This window comes from Sceloporus occidentalis, unplaced genomic scaffold, assembly GCF_023333645.1.
Source record: "Sceloporus occidentalis isolate IW3139 unplaced genomic scaffold, rSceOcc1.0.p SCAF_6, whole genome shotgun sequence".
Taxonomy (NCBI): domain Eukaryota; kingdom Metazoa; phylum Chordata; class Lepidosauria; order Squamata; family Phrynosomatidae; genus Sceloporus; species Sceloporus occidentalis.
Window position 1 is genome coordinate 125,126,195 of NW_028316986.1, and position 21,097 is coordinate 125,147,291.

The window sequence follows — 21,097 nt, forward strand, 5'->3', positions numbered from 1 at the left end:
AATGATTAGTTTCTTACATCTGTTTCTGGTCATACAGTCTGGATACACAGCTGGGATGCAGCTGTAGGCCTAGTCTCTATGACTTGCATGCTCTGGAATTGTCGTTGGATAGAAGAAGTGTAGAAGGTTCTTCTGCAAACCACAGAAGGCTGCTGTGATTCTTTCCCTCATTGTCTTCTCTGAATTGATGCCTTTATTCCTCCCCTCTTTCCAGTTTTCAGTTCAAACCCTTCAGTTCTGCTACATTTAAGGATCCATTTCTCCCACAAAGGGCTCTGAAACACAGGGTTGAGCAAATGTTACTATCCACAAACTAGAAAGTAGTCTGTAATTGGTGTGTAAGAAGTTTGATTGATTTTTCCTCTCTTCAGAGATCAGACTTTAGATATAGTGGGCCCTTAGTATCCACTGGGGTTTGGTTCCACGATCTCCTGTGGATATCAAAATCCATGAATGTTCAAGTCTCATTATATATAATGGTGTAGTAAAATGCTGTGCCTTATATAAAATGGCAAAATCAAGATTTGCTTTGTGGATTTTTTAAAAAATATTTTCAGCTGTAGATTATTGAATTCATGGATACAGAATCCATAGATACAGAGGGCTGACTGTACTCTTTTTAAAAAAAAAAATGTTGCGAAAGTGTGGCTTATGGGTGTCATTTTGCTTTGGAAAACTATACAGTGAAACTGCTGCTAACAATAAAATGCCAGACCTCCTGCTACATCTTATTGTTAAAAAAAAAAGATCAGGAAATCATCACAACCTCACATGTAATGTGTAGTTTTGCTTGCAGTCTCAGGGGATTTGCAAATCCTTTCACTTCTTGTGAAGGGAAATAGTAGAAGGTTTCCCACTCATAGCTGGTAAAACAAGATATGAGGTAGGACAATGCTTATGTATTCCCCAATAAAGGTGGCTGTTTCTTTTGGAGAGGCCAGAAACAACTTCTAATAATAATGCTTACCTTAATATGTTTGCACTGTGTGTGATTTCAGGAATGGCTTTGAACTTTATCTTGAGAAACAACTTTAAACCAGAAGCTGGGATGAGGCCTGGAGCTCGCAAAATTGGTGTCCTGATTACTGATGGCAAATCACAGGATGACATTATTGTTCCATCACAGAGACTGAGAGATCAGGGAGTAGAACTTTACGCAGTTGGTGAGTATCATCTGGAGAGGCAGTAAATATAAAAATGGGCTAAAAGAGCAAACAACTCATTTCCCTTTGTATGTATGTAATTTATAAAATTATCTGAAAAATTCTAGGTTGATTTAAAAAAAAACCTTTTCATGATCTTTTTAAGGTATCAAGAATGCTGATGAAAATGAGCTGAAACAGATTGCATCAGATCCAGATGAAACCCATGCTTACAATGTTGGAGATTTCACTCTCCTTGTTAATATTGTTGATGACCTTACTATTAATTTGTGCAATAGTGTCAAAGGCCCAGGTATGTTTCCCCTTTCAGTTTTATATCTAGCTTTTAAAAAGCATATTAAAAAAAAACAATTTAGCCTTGTTTAATCTGGTTATTTTTCCAAATTATTCACTTGGAACTTTGTCAAGCACAGCTTCTGGAAAGGAATGCAGCTGTGCAAGACATCTGGGTTGTTCCCTCTTTCTGACACACACACACACACACACACACACCACATAGTTTTTGTTTTATAAATTGAGGTTTTTTTGTATGCATACATTGCATCGTGCATCTGGTTATGCATATACAGCAAATCTGGAGAAAAACTACATATTGGTCCTTTTGGTATATCAGAACATATGTGTTACAACCTCTAAAAGCTTTTGCTGCCCAGATCCTTTCTCCCCCTTTCCCCCCTTAACATCTGAAGTCCTGGGCCATATGAAATCTAACAATGCTGCAATCCCATGTACCTCTCCACATACACATATACTATTCTACTCTCTTTTGGGCAGGATGAAGGCATGAGAATGAGAACAAACGGTCCTTTATGACCCAAGCATGGTGCAGGAAGGAGATATCTTGCACTGGCCCTTACACCATAAGTGAATATAAGTAAGAGCCTTCATAAGAAAGAAAAATCCTTTATTTGCAGATTTAGGATAAGCTATCCTTGAGCACCTGCTGGTGTACTTACTAGATAAAGACAAAATAACAGTTTAAAGCAATTTCTGCTCATAGGAACACATGAAATAACATGCTTTTGCTTGTGATAATTCTTCGTCCCTGTATATTCCTGGGAAGCTGGTACTGGCTGTAGCTTCTTAGTGAGTGCCATTTAGATTGATGAAGTTACTTATGTATGTAGTTACAATTTTATTACCAATTAACAGCATACACACAACTTACATACTCTTCGTTACATGGAAGGAACTTCTTTGTAAGGACCTCTATGTTTTTTAAAGTTAATTTGTAGGAAACTATAAGGTAACAAGACATTGGACCCTGCATTTTATAGGAATTGTTTCACATTGGAAGTGCCCAAATAAGGTTGATCAGCTATTTGTATCCATTTGAAATCGTGTTTGTCTTTTTGTATACAGAACAGGACTTTATATTTGTCTATATTGTTAATATTATTTTGATATAAATTGTTTTTAAATTTGTGAGTCATGTATATTTCAGCACAAGAGGCGCTTATACTCAGTACTTGAGTATAAGCAAAAAAGTTTTTGTAGGAAAGCAGTGGTTCATTCATCAGTAAAATAAATTAAGTAGATTACACACATCATTAACTAACTAACTAAATAAAACAATTGGTATATTGCCAACAAATAAATTCACAAATACATTTGGTTTTCTATTTCTGTCTTTGGCAAACCTTATTAAGACTCTCTAACATTCCTCCTTTTGAATTTTCTTATGACAGTTGATTTGGCCCTACCACCCACCAATCTAGTTACCTCAGAGGTGACACCTCGTTCCTTCAGAGTGTCTTGGACTGCACCTGCAGAGAGTGTTGATAGATACAGGGTCGAATATTATCCTGTTGCTGGAGGCACACCGCAAGAGGTCAGAACTGGAAGCCCTGTTTTATTTTTTTCCCTGTGTTGATGTTCCTCTTGTATACTTTAGCTTCACACATTTTGGGATCAGTTTATAAAAATATGTTCTTTACTCATTGACTATAAAAATGACAAAAAGTCTCGTGGCAACTGAAAGACTCTTAACCAGTTTTATTATGGTGTAACCTATTGTGGACACTGTCCATTTCATATGAATCCCAATTTCAAGAGAAAGATGGGATATAAGTTCAATGAATGAATAAATAAATAAATGTTGCTTCAGTCTTCAGATTTATATACATAAGACAGGCAAGATGTGTGTGTGAACAGTTGAGTCAGAGAGAACTGAACTGCAAAAACTACAGACAGTTGCAACTGCAGTGACTCATGGTCAGTATTGAGAGGCCTAGATTGTGCCACTGCAGGCTGAGCACTTCTACCAGTCAGTGATAATTGCCTAGCAGCGACCATTAATAAAACAGTAGTAAGGTGGTAACACACACATTCTTGTAGCGATGAACAGATTAACACATATGGACTGGTGTTCTGTTAGTGACATAGGTATACATAAGTTGTGCTATACATGTGGGGCAAATTGTCATGGCAAAATAGACATATGCTTCTGACAGCAGTGAAAGTAGAGTTGCCCATACAATATTAATGCACACTGCGCTGATTAATGCACTTTGTGCAATAGCACCCACAGTGTTGCTACCCTGAATGGAGGTTGCATACTGCTGGTGAAATATATTATTGTATGCTGATATTTATGCTACACTGAAGGGATGTTGGATTGCAGCCTTAGTGTGATAAAAAGGCTTTCATCTCCTGTGGTTCCAGTAGGGACAGAGCTGAACTTCTGTTCCAAAAATTCTTGCCCAGTTACTTCATGTTGGATCTGTCTTTGAAGCTCCCTTGGCATCATTTTTGTTGGCTTATGTTGTTTGGTTTATTTTTTATTCGCATTATTCGGCTCAATCCTGGTAGGCCCCTCATATGAAAATGTTGTATGCATGTGCGATTATATATTCTGAAAAACTATAATGTTTTGAATAATGGTAGGACCAATTAGACCACACATACAGTTTGTATAGATTTTACACATTTACATTTTGGGGTACTGTTGACTCCAAATACTTTTGTGCATATTCCTTTATTTTTAACCTCATTGTCTTTTCATGCAGGTCTTTGTAAGTCGATCAGAGACGTCTACTGTTTTAACTGGCCTAAAGCCTGAAACAGAGTACGTTGTGAATGTATTTTCTGTTGTAGAAGGTACCAACAGTGAACCTCTAAAGGGCACTGAAACAACTTGTAAGTGAGAGTTCCATTTTTATTACGAAATGTAACAGTTCATAAAATTACAAAATAATATCCAAAGCAAATATATAACAAAGTTTTACCTAGAGTGGATGGAGGGAAAGATGGAGGAGGAAGGAGGAAATGGAAAACATAGAAAAGCCTCCATGGATTTTTTTAAAAAAGGAATACAGTGGATCCTTGTTATACGCTGGGGTTTGGTTCCAAGATCTCCCGTGTATAACAAAATCCGTGTATGCTCAAGTCCCATTAAGTATAATGACGTAGCAAAATGGTGTCCCTAATAAAAAATGGAACATCAAGCTAAATTTATACTTTTTTGGAACATTTTCAAACCGTGTATGCTTGAATCCGTGTATAAAAAATCCGTGTATAAGAAGGGCTGACTGTAATTCTAATCATAATTGGTGTGCACTGTCAAGGGTGATAAAGAGTATAGATGTGAACAACTGAACTGAATAATATTTATTATTTTACAGTGGCAATCCCTACAGTTAGAAACCTGAATGCTTATGACATTACCTCAACCACAATGCGGGTGCGATGGGAACCCGTCAATGGAGCTACTGGCTATGTTTTGTTATACGAACCTGTCAATGCCACAGTGCCAGCAACAGAAAAAGAGGTAACAACTAATTTAAGAGGGAGGGAGGGAAACAGCACTAGATTTACTTCCATATGTTAAAACATTAAAGCAGTTTTTTTGGCATGCTTTCATCAAATAAATCACTTTGACTGGAGAATTACAGTATATGAACAATTACATCAGTCAGGAAGTTGTAAATACTTTGAAAAACACAAACTTTTTTTTTAAAAAAAAATATAATTACCCAAGCATTTTGTTTTCCTTTATACTTCTTTAATCTTTCTTGTTTTTCCCTTCTACAGATGCGTCTTGGATCATCAGTAAATGATGTACAGCTGGTTGACTTGATTCCCAACACTGAATATACTTTGACAATTCATGCAAATTTTGGAGACCTCATTAGTGATCCGCTCACCACTCAGGAAGTCACATGTAGGAATAATGTCATTCTTGCTTTTCATTTTCTCCTTCTTGCTTCAATAATGTTTCAAATATTACATGTGGAGTTTATTTGCTTACATAGTTACACCATTATTCAGAGCGCAGATAATGTTCTTGTTTAGTTTAGGCCACTAAAGAGCAAGAAGAAATTTCCTTACAAATATACAACATTTTGAAAGTGTCTGTACATTGCTTGAGCCACAACCATCAAAAGTCAGTGAATCTCCAAAAATGTTCTGAATTCTCCAGGTGGCGCCTCTGCTTTTGCAGTCATGGCTCATGAAAAGGAAAGGCAAAAATCTTAATAGACATAGTGTTTTCTTCCAGAGAATTGAAGTTAGTTTGAAAAAGGAATTATTGCTTCTGATAGGTATACTTGCCTACTTTTGATTGTGAGAAACAGGTCTTGCAGGTTTTTTATTGTTTCAAAAATTTGTAATACTGTTTGAGAAGATTGGGAGGTAATAAATAAATGCTGTATTCAGTTCTCTCAAAACTTATTGTTTCCCAAGTTAGTTCATTTTCCATTTCAGTTCTTTTCCCATTTTTTATACATACACACATTTTTTGTACATGCTGTCACAATTCATTGTAATACATAAATGCAAATGCTGCATGGACCACAGTATTCAATGATATGTAAAGCTCTTTTGATAAGTGGGCTTTTAATAGCTTTGCTGATTTTGTGATTATTTGACAGTGCCTCTAAGTGGAGCAAAAAGCTTAAGGATCAGAGATATTACACACAGCAACATGAGAGTCAGTTGGGAACGTGCTCCAGGGAAAGTTCGTAAATACAAGCTAAGATACAAAGCAGCTGAAGAAGTTGACATGAAGGAGGTAAGTGAATTTTAGTAAATTGGAAATGATTTGAAGGCACACAACAACAGCAAACATAACAATGCGAAGAAAGCTTAGGTATTAAATGTTAACATTTTATCACCTATAGGAGTGCTATTAAAGAATAATCAAGAGCCCAAGACCATGTGCTGTACATTTATAGTCCAATTAAACATTAAATTTGCCACTAAACAAATGTAGCTCTGTTGGCTTATGAACAGAATTGTTCATTGAATTGATAAATGATGGATTTTATCCCTATAGTTTCAGAGAGTACTGAAAATATCTTAAAGATGAAATATTTTGATAAGCAGTTCATTTTGATGCAAATAAGCTGGTTCTTATAGTGTTTTCCAGAGTGTTTTGTTTTATACAGGACATAGCCTTGTGAAGCTTTTCCTGACCTTTATTGGGAAAGAAAGATATCCTCCAGTAGAACGCCCTGACAAGGCAGATGGCATTTTAATAAAGCTGGCTTCTTTATTTTCATCTAGATGGAGGTGGATCAGTCTCAGACAAGCACAGTTCTCCCTGACCTGTTTTCAAACACGCTGTATAACGTTGAACTTGTGGCAGTGTATGATGAAGGAGACTCTGTGCCAGTAGCTGCAGAAGCCACCACTTGTAAGTGTCCTCCATTGTTTAACAGGATTTTTAAAAAGATTCTTAGAGAAACATATGATGGCAAATGTGAAATTTTGTAAATAGTAACAAGGTGATGTGTGTGTGTGCTAGTCTCTCTCTGTGTGTTTTAATAGTGGTCCACTATTTTGGTGATTTTGTGTGTCAGATGACACTACAAGAGACTGTTTGCCCCACTCAAACTGTTTAAGTAGGTGTTAGACTTGTCAGGCCCCTCAGGCCCCCTTGCAATTCCCAGTATACCTTCCTACTGGGTTTCCCCAAAAGAACCATGACTCCTTCTCAGTTTTCCCAACTTTTGTATGGTTTCCCCTGCACACACACAGTTGGGAAAGTTGGAATGTATCTCCTAAGGCTTAATTTCTGGCAGTTTTAAACTAAAATATACTGGTATTTATGGTAGCACTGTTTTGCCTTTGACACTGCTCACCAGAGGAGGGATGCCTCCTCCCCCACCCAATTGAATGCAGCTGTCAGGCCTATCATTGGTATAAAGTATCCATCCATGCATGGACAACAGCCATCAGGAATAGCACTATAGCATTGCTTTGCATAGCATCTGTGGCCTCTCAGGCAAAGTTTTAGAAATGGCATAATGTCCATTAGGTACCAAACTGTATTTATGACACTGTTTCCTTTGGGGTATTCACAGACATAGCTGTGTTAGTGTGATGTATGCAAAAAGATATTGTAGAATATTTGAGAATAACTGAGAAAAAGAAATTTGTAGTATAAGCTTTTGTTGACTAGGGCCCAAAACACACTGCAGAAATAATTCAGTTCGAGACCACTTTAACTGCCCTGGCTCAGTGCTAGGGAATCCCAGAAACTGTAGTTTATTGTGGCACCAGAGCTCTCTGACAGAGAAGGCTAAATGTCTCAAAAACCCACAGAATTCCTTAGCATTGAGCCAGGGCTGTTAAAGCGGTCTCAAACTGGATTATTTCTGCAATGTGTTTTGAACTTGAGTCTACTTCATTAGATGCATATTATCTTGGATACATTACTGGGAATAGTATCTTCGTATCTCAGAAGGGGGAGCAGGGAGAATCCTGGATTCATTTCCTTGTAGCATTCTCTATAAATGGTATCTTCACAGAGCAGTGGCAATAAAACAGAACTTTTTGGAAGATACACATGAACTTTAGGCCACACGACACTTGGATTTCACATGTAAGACTTAGGAGAAACAGGGGAAAAAGAAAACAAGATTTTTTTCTGAACAGATTGAGGACTAGGACTAGTTACTCACAAAGTTACATAAAAAGTGGGAAGTGGAGCAAAGAGGTCAGTATAATTGCTGTAATTGACTGTGGGAACCACTCAAGTACTTTGACACCTACTTTTCTTCCTTGCTTCTCCTCTCCACTTTTACTAGTGGAGTTGGAATCCAACTTTCATACCACAGTAGGAATTTCTTATTTTCCAGTTTTTCTATTTATTTGGTTACTATCCCACTGCATTTCATTGGCATAAAACAATGGATAATACAGTGCGCCTGCGCCATACGCGGGCACGCCATACGTGGACTTGAGCATATGCGCTCAAGCCACAGCGCGTGGAAGGGGCAGCGCGTCCCATTCAATTGAATGGGCGCGCGCGCCCGTTGCGCCCCGCGCGCCCGCACTGCTGCGCCGCCGCGCACGAGCCCCATTGTTTCCAATGGGGCTCGAGCATAGGCGGAATTCGCCTTACACGGAGGGATCCAGAACGGATCCCCCGCGTAAGGCGAGGACGGACTGTAGAATGTGTCACTATTTCTTTTACCTGTTTTTTTTTCATCCTTCCACTCTCTCCTTCCATTATATCAGTTCTGCATACTAGACACACACACTGGGCTTGTCTCAAGCTATTCTCCCAACAAGAATAGACCTTTCCTTTCAGCTCCACAATGCTTAAATAAGTTCTAAAATCCTTAATCTACCTTCTCTTCATGAAGCACTGGAAAATTAGCAGTGAGAATGACTTGAGTAGGATCTTTAGATTTGGTATAGTGAATCCTTTAGTCATCAGTGGACACCAGGGAGCTGTTTGATATTGTAAATGCAGGTCATAGCAATTGCAGTGTAGAAGAGGTAGAGCTAATTGTTCAACTGCAATGATAGAATCCATGCTATTTGAGGCAAATTAAGGTCTTTGCCTTATGACATTATAACATATAAACAGTTGAGTACATTTCTTATGCGGTTTTACTTAAAACCATAATATATTGTACAGTGTAATCTCTGTGTATATAACCTTGCATTTCTAGTGATATAAAACAATTTCTCTCTCCCCCCCCCCCCCCCAGTACCAGTACCAGCACCACTCAATTTGAGAACTGATCAGGTCACCAAGACTTCTTTCAGGGCTACCTGGGACCATGGGGCACCAGATGTAGCTCTATATAGAGTTATGTGGGGGCCTTATGGTGGAAATGAAAAACAGGAGGTAAGAATTTTGGGATTCTCCAAAATTAATATTCAAAAGCTTTTGTTGGCTTGAAATGTTAGACCTGTATATTTTCCAGCTTTCTAACTCCTAGGGAAACAGTTCTAATTTTCATTAAAACTGGAAGCATATGGTACATATGGTATTCCTGTATCAAAAACTCCACATATTCTATTCCTGGGGGGGGGGGGGGGGGAAGGGCCATAATTGCAGCTATGCAAAATCCCAGTTGATACTGCTTCCATCTTTCACCTTTGCCCACCTTTATGGTTCAGGGAGAGAATTGTGCTTTCTGTGAAATGTTGAAGTTTTTGGTATAACTTTATATCTCTGACCATACTGCAGAGAATTCCAGTTTATCCTTAACTCTGTAGTGTAGTGGTAAATTTTGGAATGGGGACACTCATTCTGACAGTGGGTCCAACAAATCCATGCAGCTTTGGTGATCCATAGCTGTGTGTGTACACATGGACACGTGGCTTCATATACACCATATTACTACTCATAATAGCTTACAGCAATATGTAGCTGCTGTGGAAAATCCATTTCTCCCAACTGCTGTGAAGATTGCAACTAAATTCAGTGGAAATAGGCAAGACTAAGGGGTGATGGCATATGACATTGCCATTGCTAATGAAAAAGTGCTGGCTCTTTGGCCATATGTGCTCTGGCTTCACTGCCTTAACTACCTCTTTCAGGACAATATCATATTGGCAGAAACAAGTACTTCATAGTATGGTGGTATGGTGGCTGGAAAGGCAGAGGGTGGTAGAGGCATCTAGCATGATTGCTTAATTTTTCAAGCACATTGCAGCTTCTGACAACACACAGTTGTGTCTTGCCATAACATCTGGAAATTCCTATGACATTATTAACTACAAATGGCTTTCTGCATGTAAAATGTTTATAAGATCTGTTGTTTAGGATCTAAAAAGATCTAAAATTTTTGATAATTGTTATAAAGATTGAGTCAGTGGATAATCTCATCTGTGTATCCTTTTTCCCCTTACCATTCCCAAAGACTATTCTAAATGGAGATGAAAATACAATCATTTTTGAAAATCTGACACCAGACACATTGTATGACATCTCAGTTACCGCAATTTATCCTGATGAATCAGAGAGTGATGAACTGATTGGCAGTGAGCGCACATGTAAGCAATTTCAAAATACGTTAATATATGAATTGTAATTTTTTAACAAGTAAAGGACATGATTTTAATGAATGTTTAATGTCTGTGTTTTTTCTTTATAGTGCCTATTGTGCCAATAACAACACCAGGTAAGAGTCTGAATTCATGAAACACATTTTATATACCATGTTGCAGTACAAGAAATAGAAGTTGTTTTAGATCAGTCCAAGCCAGGATTCAGAGAAGCCTATGTATATTCATAAAATACATGCAAGTTTTGCCATGTCCACCTTTTGTTGCTAGATGTTTTCAAGTATTTTCAAGATATGGAGAACCTAAGTCAAACATATAATTTAATTTTCTTGGCAAGATTTGTTCAGATGGAGTTTGTCATTGCTTCCCTCTGAGCATGAGAGAGTGTAACTTGCTGAAGGATTTCCATGGCTGTGAGGGATTTGAACCTTGGGCTCCCAGAGCCCTAGTCTAATACTAAAACCACTATGCCATGCTGCCTGTGATTCCTCTGCTGCCTGTGTTTAAACCTGATTCCTACTCCTAACCAGAGTAGACCCACTGAATCATTCGCTGAATGGTAAGTCAACTCTTATATAAATCCTGTTGATTCAACAGGTCTGCTCTGGATGGGGCTAGCAGTTGGATTTGAGATAATGCCTCATGGGATACTGCTTCCTCTGAACTCCAGCAGCCATTTCAGAGGGAATAAAACAAAGTTCAAAAGCCCGAGTTCATTCAAGGAATACCACTCAAAGTACAATGGATCCAGCTTTCAGGATGTGAACTTGATCCGTAGCACTTTGTTGCTAGAGCATCTACCGTATATACTCGTGTACAAGTTGACCTCATGTACAAGTTGGGGGAAGGTTTTAGGGCCAAAATCATGGATTTTGATATGACTCATGGATAAATCAAGGGTAGAATGTAGGGGCGGGGAAGGTTTTAATGTTGGATTGAGAAGGAAGGAAATGGAGAAAAATGGGGTGTTCTGTGGTCAGAGAGATCTGGAGTAGGAGAAGGAGGATGGAGAGAGAAAGTTTTAAGGTCAGATTGGGAAGTAGAGGGAAATGGTTGTTTAGTAGTCAGGGGAAATCCAGAGGAGGATGATGATGAGAAAACAGGTTTCAAGATTAGATCGGGAAGTGAATTGACCCATATATAAGTTGACCCCAGATTTTAGGGTAAATTTCTGGGCATATATTTTTCAACTTAAAGTTGAGTATATATGGTAAAGTTTGGCTCTAAGGCTTGTATCCAAATATTTTCCGTCCTCAGTACAGTGCAATATGATAGTACATCAAGAAGTAGTAGCCCTCTTGTACATTTTAAGTACTCAGAGATGGATGTACAGTCCCCCCTCCTAAATCACGGATTTGAGATCTGCAACCTTGAATATCCATGGAGGGCGACCTCTGCTATTTTCAATTATTATTATTATTAACCTTTATTTATAAAGCGCTGTAAATTTACACAGCGCTGTACATACAATCTTTTAATTAGGCGGTTCCCTGCCCTCAGGCTTACAATCTAAAAAGCCTATGGGGCTTGAATATGTGCGAACCTCTGTTTTTATGTGTGGGGGTCTGGAATGGATCCATCTCAAAAAAGGAGGGCCAACTGTACTCCTAAAGCTTTTTGTGATGTCTCTGAGTATATTGCAGTTGCAGAAATATGCACAAATCTCATGTTGTATTACTTTTGTATGGGAAAGCATTGAGCATTTTATTGGACATGCTGAGGTTTGTACTGCATATGCAGTGGTCAGAATTTGCTTAACCTTGCATGACCTTTTAATACAGTTCCTGATGTTGTGGTGACCCCCAACTATAAAATGGCGGTGTCTTGGTTGCTAAAACCATTGGAAATATAAGGGTCATGACCCACAGGTTGAGAACCGCAGGTATAGCATATCCATTTAATAATCCTTTGGATCTTGTTTATATATCTTTCTGGTTATCACCCTGCCATAGTTCTGCAGATGAGTACTGTTTCATGGTTTCAGGTAAACTTCCAGATGCATTGTTCTTACAAGTTTTAAGTTAACAAAAAACATATTCTAACATTAATTTTCTTAGTGATGGGTACAACTGCATCCATGGATTCAGATTCTGCATCCACAGATTCAGCCATCCACAACTTGAAAATATTTTTAAAAAATCATTGACTATAAAATCACTGATTTTATATAAGGGATACCATTTGACTATATCACTGTATTTAATGGGACTTGAACATGCATGGATTTTGGGGTTCCTGGAACCAAACCTCAGCAGATACCAAGGGTCCACTGTACCAGTAACAGATGTGGTAATGATTTTATATCACAAGGTGTTGGTTATAACCTTTAAAGCCCTACATGGCTTGGGCCCAACCTATTGGAGGGATCGCCTGCTCCCACATAATCCACCCCGCACCCTCAGGTCCTCTGGGAGGAATCTATTGCAGCCTTTAAAAACCAGATTAACTGCTACCTCCCAGAGGGCCTTCTCTGCAATTGCTCCAAGACTATGGAACGGCCTGCCGGACGAGATCCGTCAACTTGCCAGCTTAGACAGCTTTAAAAAAGCTGTCAAGATGGATCTCTTCTGGCAGGCCTTTCCTGAATAAAAGTGCCCAGCCACAGAATGACTGCCCCTTACATCATGTATTAGCCCACCGCTCTGTCCTCGTTTTTTATATATATATATATATATATATATATATATATATATATATATATATTTCTGTGCTGGCCAAATGGCCGTAATAAAGTTGTTGTTGTTGTTGTTGTTGTTATTATTATTATTATTATTATTATTATTATATATTTCTGTTTTAATAGATATTTTAATTGTAACATGTTTAATCCTGTTTTAATGGGGGGGGGAAATTTGGGACACAATGTTGTAAATGTGGATTTTAATGTGTTGTGAGCTGCTTTGATTGTTTTGTTACAGAAAAGCGGGATACAAATAAAAGGTTTTTTTATTATTTATTATTATAGATAAGCTCTATTACACATGAATGTTAACAATTCTTAATGTAGCAACTTTTTAAATAATCCTGTATTAGTACCAAAGAGTGGCCCACGAAACCTTCAGGTATACAATGCAACATCCAATAGCCTGACTGTGAAATGGGATCCTGCCATTGGACGAGTGCAGCGGTATAGGATCACTTATCGACCTACAAGTGTTGATGGTCCTGAACAATCGGTAACTAACTTTGAAAGACTGTAACTGTTATCTAGAGGAAAGTTTATTGTTCTAAACAAGTGCCTATTTGAAAAAAAAATAAACCTATCAGATCAATATTACATTATGAATGGAAATGGATTTGCTTCTAAGACCACAAGATGGTTCATAGTGTTCTTTCAGATGTAGGAATGTAAATAGTTTCCTATTTTGTTTTTGCAAACAAAACCAAAAAAACCCCCAAAACCCAAGTTTTGTTGTACTGGGCAAGACTACAAGAACTTTTAATTGTTATTATTATTATTATTATTATTATTATTATTATTATTATTGTATTTCAGGTCTTTTTTGAAAATTTTACAAGTTTGTGTGTGCAGATGTAAAAGATTATGCAGAAACCATTGCATTTGCATGAAATTAAAGAGGGTTTTTTTAGCAGAAAATAAAATGTTTACTGTGTAAATACTGCAAACACTTCAGAGAATTTTCACAGAAACTTCCAAAATAAACAAAAAGTTAGAAAAGAAAAAAATGCAACAATTGTGTAGTTGTTAACAAATTTTTTTGATAGGGATTTCCATTCTTTTTCATTGGGGATAATAAAATTTGCAAGTATACTTTTACTTGCCTCTTCATTTGTCATCTGTCACTCTTTAGTTTATCAAAGTAGAATCAAAGTACAAGCCCACAGAACTTTATTTTGGGGAGGAAAGGGCACAAAAGGTTGCCAGGGAACTCATTTTGCAGGGTATACTACCTATGTGCCCTTTAAATAGTGCAAATTTCTTATATATCAAGCATACAAATGGCATAGCCTGGTGTGCCACAATTTTATAAAGTTTCTTTTGCTATGTATTGAGACAATGGAATTTGCCATACCATTTTAGTGTTTGTATCTATGATGCATTCACACAGCTCAAAGATGAAAGGACACTCATCATAAATGATGTTGTACCAACAGTTTACATGTTTTCCCCTATATGGAAGTACTTGTCATGCAGGAACTTTGCAATGCCTTGCCCTTAAATGCTCTCTGCCATCTGTCCCACAGACTGCAGTTATATTCAAGCACAGGTCTTAGGGGACAACAGCTATCAGGGATCACTGTGGTCATAGTTGTACTTTTCTGTAACAGTAAACTTCTAGATAAATTTGCTTTTCCAAGGGAAAATAGGCCTAGTAAATCTTTTGTTTCAAGGTTGAGGAGTTGGACTTCTGTACTTATCAACTGATAAGTAGAAATAAGAAAAAACATTCCATACAGAGTTTGTTGTTTTAAAAATAAGTTTGAATTTAATATTCCATTTTCGTATCCCTGACAAATGAGTAAAGTGGATCTATTTTTTTTAAAAAAAATCACTGGAAAAATAATTATAGCCTTTGGCAGACTGTATTGTCTGGCGTAGAGCTAGAAAACAGAAGCCGGCATACCTGATTCCCCCCTTCCCCGGTTCTCTTGTAGTTAGCCCATGCTCTTTCAGTTACATTTGCCTTCCATTATATTCCAGACTACAGTAGGAGGGAGGCAAAACAGTGTGGTACTCCAGAAGCTGCAGCCTGATACACCTTATAGTGTTACTGTTTCATCCATATATGTAGACGGTGAAGGAGGACAGATGACAGGCAGGGGCAAAACCAGTAAGTAATATAACTGAGTGGTTTTCTCATTTGTAAAAAAAAGTTATGAAAAGCGATGTTAAATTGCTTATGAAGTCAGCAGTTTTGGGGTTTCCTTTGTTTAAGTTCCCACATTTCTTTCTGTTTCCCCAGTCCCAAATTTTGAAATTTGGAAACTAGCCTTTTAAAAATGAAAAAAGTCTTTTTAGACAGGTAATTATTAACTGATATAAGTTTGTTAATAAGTGTGTGAAAGTCTGGCACTGGAGGATACTTGCCCTGACTTTTCCAGATGTTTGTTTTGTTCTCTGATAAATTTGTACTGAGCTGTTGTGAGGTTTCATCCAGATTTATTTCTCCAGTTCAGGACTTCTTTTATGTGGGCCCATAACAACACAAAAACTTTGTTGTTTTGTTGCTGGGAAAAATATGTTTTTCCCCAGCAAGTATTTCTATTTCAGTTTGAACTGCTGGAAAATACCAGCAAGGTTAGTTTCTTCCATGTTATCCTTGCTGACCTCCATTTACATTATTCCCCCCACAAATTCTCTCATGTGAGAATGTACCACTCCCATTTTTGCAAAAGATAAAAGTAACCAGCAACCTTTTGCCCGAGCATCAATGTTATTACTTCTAAAGTGATAAAATAAAATCCATCTTATTTCACTTCCCCAAAAGCCTTTTTGTGTTAAACACTTGCGGTTTGGCATTTCTGGATCCTTATAATTATTACCTGGATTTCTTCCACAGACATTAAAACCAGAATGTTATTTATTGCATTTGAGTTGTTTATCTAGTCAAAAACTATGCACTTGATTAATTTAGTCGCAGCTGTCTTTTGAAACTCTCGATCATTTGTTTCATATAAGAGAGGAAAGTTCTGAATTAAGTCCAACATGCTTAACATTGTTGGCTAGAGAGTAAGAGCTGAGTTTTATTAGGGCAAATTACTCTTCATAGTTATCTAGAGAACTGTAATAACCTTTTCTTAACTGTGGTAGAGAAATGAGCAGGTACAGAGATTAATGCTTTCGTATAATGAAGACCATGACATTGTTGAAAATTTAGACAACTGTTTATTAGTTTTATGTTACTCACCTTTCCATGCTAGATTCAGAGCAGTTCTTTAGCCTAAGAACTGTTGATGTAACAATCACTTCCTGTATAGATGAATAGTTGGAAGAGATGTTACAATGATTTTAAGCACATGCCAGATTCACAGTGACATTGGTTGGGCCAGTTTCCCATTCCTAAATTGCCTGCTCTTTCAGTTCCCTTCATTGTGAAACTGGACTCACCAGTTTCATCTTGCATATGTCTGAAAATCAAGCCATCATTGTAGGGAACTTGGGGAGAAGTGAGCAAAATCAGGTAGAGCCACCTTGTACAACAGGATAACATGGATCATAACAATGAGATTCTCAGAGTCTGCCTGTGTAATTTCTTTCAGAACCTCTCAACACTGTGAGGAACCTCAGGGTTTACGATCCGACCACCAGCACGTTGAATGTACGGTGGGATCATGCTGAAGGGAATCCTCGTCAGTACAAGTTGTTTTATGCACCAGTGTCAGGAGGTGCAGATGAACTGGTAATCATTTTTTGCTATTTATATTTCATTGTTTCTGCTGTGGCTAATTACATAATTGGATAGGGGCACCACTTAGAGCTATTGTATCCCTTCAGAAAAGCATGTAGTGCCTTTCCTCTGAGAGTACAAGTGAGAAATTCACACACATAATGTCACTCTCCAGACAAAATAGAGGTGGTGTAGGTAGGGAAGCTGGCTGACCTGGATGGAAGAATACGGCTGGGCTTGAATTCAGTTGTACTGCCTTTGAAGGATCAGGTTCATAGAATAGGGATTCTCTTGTAGTTGATACTATTTGTGGAGATGACGTCATTGTCTTTTTTCTGGATGAATCTGGTGCATGAGATATGATCCTGTGCAAATAAATCGGCCTGTTTTCTACTTATCCATGCATTGGTCATATTCAGTCTAGACTATGATAATGCATTCTACATGATCCAACCTTTGAAGACAGTCTGGAACTTTATTCTGGTGCAGAACATGATGACCAGCCCTTAATATATGCAAAATACTATAGTAATACATTATATTGCCAAATAATATTTTTATTTTACTCATTTTTTAAAAACAACAACAGGCAACTGTCCCAGGGAACACAAATTATGCTATTCTAAGGAATCTACAGCCAGACACACAATACAAAGTAACAGTGGTTCCTTCTTACCCAGAAGGGGATGGAGGCCGGATGTCTGATACTGGGAAGACCTGTAAGTGAAAATCTAGAATGATTCCTTCCTTCCTTCCTTCCTTCCTTCCTTCCTTCCTTCCTTCCTTCCTTCAAACCATTGGGATCTGTATCACAACTCAGGGTACAGCAAGGTGTGCTTAAATCTATTGAATTCAAAGGATGTAATAGTACCTTATTCTTTATTAGACTTTTGTTCCTGGAAGCACATTATCATATATTGCCTCCATTAGCAGTACAATTGGCAAGGACCCATGAAAGTATGTTCTCTGGTTTGCTGCAGTGTGGCAGCAGTCATAGTGTATTAGCATTTAAGTTTATCCACTCTTTCATAAGAAGCTATATGATGAATCTTAAATTCCTAGTGAAAAACCAAAGAAGACCCTGCATGACAGAAGTTTGCCCATACCTGTGCTACAACACACTTACCACAGTCAAGTCATACTTTTTAAGTTTTGTTCTCATCAAACATTTGTTTCCAAGCTTCATTACATAGACACTTTTTGCTGATAGCTCACGCTGCAACTAAGGAGTATTTTTTAATGCAAAATGGCCTTACATTATTTTTGATCATTTTTGATTCAGTGATGAGAGGAACAGCAAGAAGCATCCAAGTTTATAACCCAACAACAAACAGCCTTAATGTCCAGTGGGAACCTGCACCAGGGCCTGTACAGCAATACAGAGTTGTATATGCTCCATTGGTTGGCCCAAGGCCATCAGAATCTGTAAGTAATTTAAGCTCATGAGCTTTTACTTATATGAATGCTGTGGGATAGAGCTTTCCATAATGACTTTTGCCTGGTGAAAATAAAATAAAGTGTCCTATTTCATTTTACACTTCTGAATGTCATTATATATTTGCTCCGCATGTTTAATCTAATAGTAAATAACAGTAAAAGAAAATTATAGTAGTTTGCTGTGAAATATTAGTTAGAAAGTACGAAATTACTAAACAATCCATTGGTTTTCTGCATATTTGAATTTTGGGGAAACTTTTGTCAGCTTATTATAGGATGAAAACCAATCTGGCCACTTGACAGGGCATCCAGACAGCTACTTGGCTTTACTGCATGTTGTAATATATATATTGAACTTACCTCATGGCCAGAAGTAATTTCCTCTCATATGAATTGGACATTAAGGAGTTCAGTTTCTCAAATAAAAACACTTGTGAATTTTAAAATGTCACTTATCATCTCACTCTTAAAATGCTATGTACAGATTTTCAATATTCATCAGTTAATGGTGAACTTTTGGCCCGCCAGATATTTTGGCTGACAGTTCCCCTAAGCCCCACGTAAATGGCCAGTAGTAAGGGATTATGACAGCTATTGGCTAAAACTCCCATAAGTGGCTAAAGTTTCTTGTTGCTAGAGTAGAAAGTGCCTAAAACTGTGTCTCTGACTTGAAGAAATTCTAGCACTTATATGCAAATTCTTCACATGACTGAGGCAGATGATTACTCTTGAATGGGACCTGTCATAAAGCAAACATTTTAGCAGATTCCACCTGAATGATATAATGTGACTAGCTACCTGCATACTGCATTGTGTAACCAGCTCTCAACATGTAGTATATGAACATGGTTAGTATATTTAGAAAATTGTTTGGTATGTATCTTAAACAAGTACCGTATTTTCCGGCATATAAGACGACCCCCAACTTTTCCAGTTAAAATATAGAGTTTGGGATATACTCACCGTATAAGACTACCCCTCTTCCAACGCACACCAAATAAAAATGAAAAAAAAACCCATCAGATTTGATTTCAATATGGTAATTTTAATTCAAATGACATGCAGGTACTTAGCAGGAAACCTTGTTGTATACAAAGCCTGCTTGGATTGGTCAGCTCTCCCTGCCTGCCCAGCCTTTCCTGTCTCCAAGACTATCAGAGTGGTACCTGCTTTCATACGATTGTCACATACGGTGGGGATGTGGCCGCGGCTGTTTTTGAGCTCCCCCCACCATATGCGGCGACCGCAGATTCTCCAGTCTAGCTCAGAAGTTTCAACACCTGCCCTATAAGATGACACCCAGCGTATAAGAAGACCCCCGACTTTTGAGAAAATTTTCCTGGGTTAAAAAGTAGTCTTATACGCCAGAAAATACAGTATTTCCTGAATGGGTGAAGCTTACTGTACATTGATTAGAATATCAGATATACTATAGTGTTTTATTTGTAGTATAAAAAGAATTAATTCAATTAATGTATTTAAGCTGTTTATTTAGATAAGCTAAGGCACTAATTTAGGACGGAAACCACTACAGAGCATATTGCTGAGGTTGTAGTGGTTTGGGTTCCTCAAGCATGGTCCAAGTTAGTTTAGAAAAAAATGTAAAAGTAAGGAAATAAGCCTCATCTCCTGTTTTCTTTGTAGAAAATATAGCAACAAGTAGAAGGGAATTTGACTGAAAGACCTATTTATTTACTTAGAGTATTTGTACCCTATTCTTCAGCCACAAAAGCTCTTATATCTGCTTTCACCTTCCTAGTTTCCTGCCTTCAGGATTACAATCTTTAAAAAATGACACAAAAGAAGAAGGGAAGGGCAGTAGGGAAGGGGATCAAGTCCAGCATATACTGCTGGTTCCTCTGGCCTTTGAAGGCCAGGGAGGTAGCAGTTGGAATTGAAGGAGGGCCTTTCATCTGCCTCTGGACCAGGCCTGGTGGAGCTGTGCCTACCTCTCCCTCCAAGGCCAGGGTGGTAGCAGTTGAGATGGAGGGAGGACCTTTCATCTGCCTCTGGGGCTAGGCATGGTGGGTGACCTAGGGTGTTTGTGCAGAAGCTTTCTTTATTTCATTCTCAAGATTTTTATTTAACTGCTAGGTTAAGCTTTAGTGTTTTCTTCCTAGGTTGTAGTACCAGCCAACACTCGCAATGTTCTACTAGAGCGCTTAGTTCCTGATACTCCTTATTCTGTAAATGTTGTTGCATTATATGCTGATGGAGAAGGAGATCCAAGTCCTGGACAAGGAAGGACATGTAAGCAGAAAAATATGTTTGTTCTCTTGCTGAAGTATACTTGTGTGTTTTGCATTGCTCCATCCTACCTCTGGCATTGTACAGCCTAAATACCAAAAAGGCACCAGATCCCATCTGATCTTGGAAGCTAAGTAGGATCAGCCCTGGCTAGTTCTTGGATGAGGCTGTCAATGAATACCAGATTTTCAGCTGAAGGAACTTGTAAAACCACCTCTTAGGATTCCTTATGTAAGAAAACCCTATGAAGTCACCATACATTGACAGGCAACTTGAAGGCACATACACACACAAATGCCTCTGGCAGTACTCTTTGGTTCCCACTTTGTCGGCATTAGAACTCATTTGAGGATCATTGGCTGCTGTTGGCCTTCCCAGGCATTAAAGGATAGGCCAACTTTCAGTAGATGGTGCCATGTTGGTCCTCTGGGGAGCTTTGCAAAACCCCGCTACACCCCCAAATTTTAAAACATTATTTTGCCCTCAGATGTCCTTGGGCAGTTTGACCATTTTTGGGCCTCTCTGGGCCCCCTTTCGAACAGGTTGCAGTTGGGAGCTGACTAACAGGTAGAATTTAGTGCTTAAAATGTCCTGGGGGCAAAAATGTGGCACAATTGGCCATCACAGTGCCTAGGAATATTTAGGGACATT

General features: G+C 38.1%; 1 protein-coding gene across 1 annotated transcript in view; it reads left to right on the forward strand.

The window, feature by feature from the left end:
- COL12A1 (collagen type XII alpha 1 chain) overlaps nt 1-21,097 on the forward strand; it is a 146,132-nt gene that overhangs the window by 62,736 nt on the left and 62,299 nt on the right. The window contains exons 20-36 of the mRNA XM_089530905.1: nt 999-1,163; nt 1,309-1,455; nt 2,852-2,994; nt 4,172-4,301; nt 4,787-4,932; nt 5,196-5,325; nt 6,035-6,174; nt 6,669-6,798; nt 9,107-9,246; nt 10,268-10,400; nt 10,502-10,528; nt 13,446-13,588; nt 15,076-15,205; nt 16,635-16,774; nt 17,352-17,481; nt 18,045-18,187; nt 20,320-20,449. Coding sequence (XP_089387031.1) covers nt 999-1,163; nt 1,309-1,455; nt 2,852-2,994; nt 4,172-4,301; nt 4,787-4,932; nt 5,196-5,325; nt 6,035-6,174; nt 6,669-6,798; nt 9,107-9,246; nt 10,268-10,400; nt 10,502-10,528; nt 13,446-13,588; nt 15,076-15,205; nt 16,635-16,774; nt 17,352-17,481; nt 18,045-18,187; nt 20,320-20,449 — 2,247 coding nt within the window. The remainder of the gene's footprint in view (nt 1-998; nt 1,164-1,308; nt 1,456-2,851; nt 2,995-4,171; nt 4,302-4,786; nt 4,933-5,195; nt 5,326-6,034; nt 6,175-6,668; nt 6,799-9,106; nt 9,247-10,267; nt 10,401-10,501; nt 10,529-13,445; nt 13,589-15,075; nt 15,206-16,634; nt 16,775-17,351; nt 17,482-18,044; nt 18,188-20,319; nt 20,450-21,097) is intronic.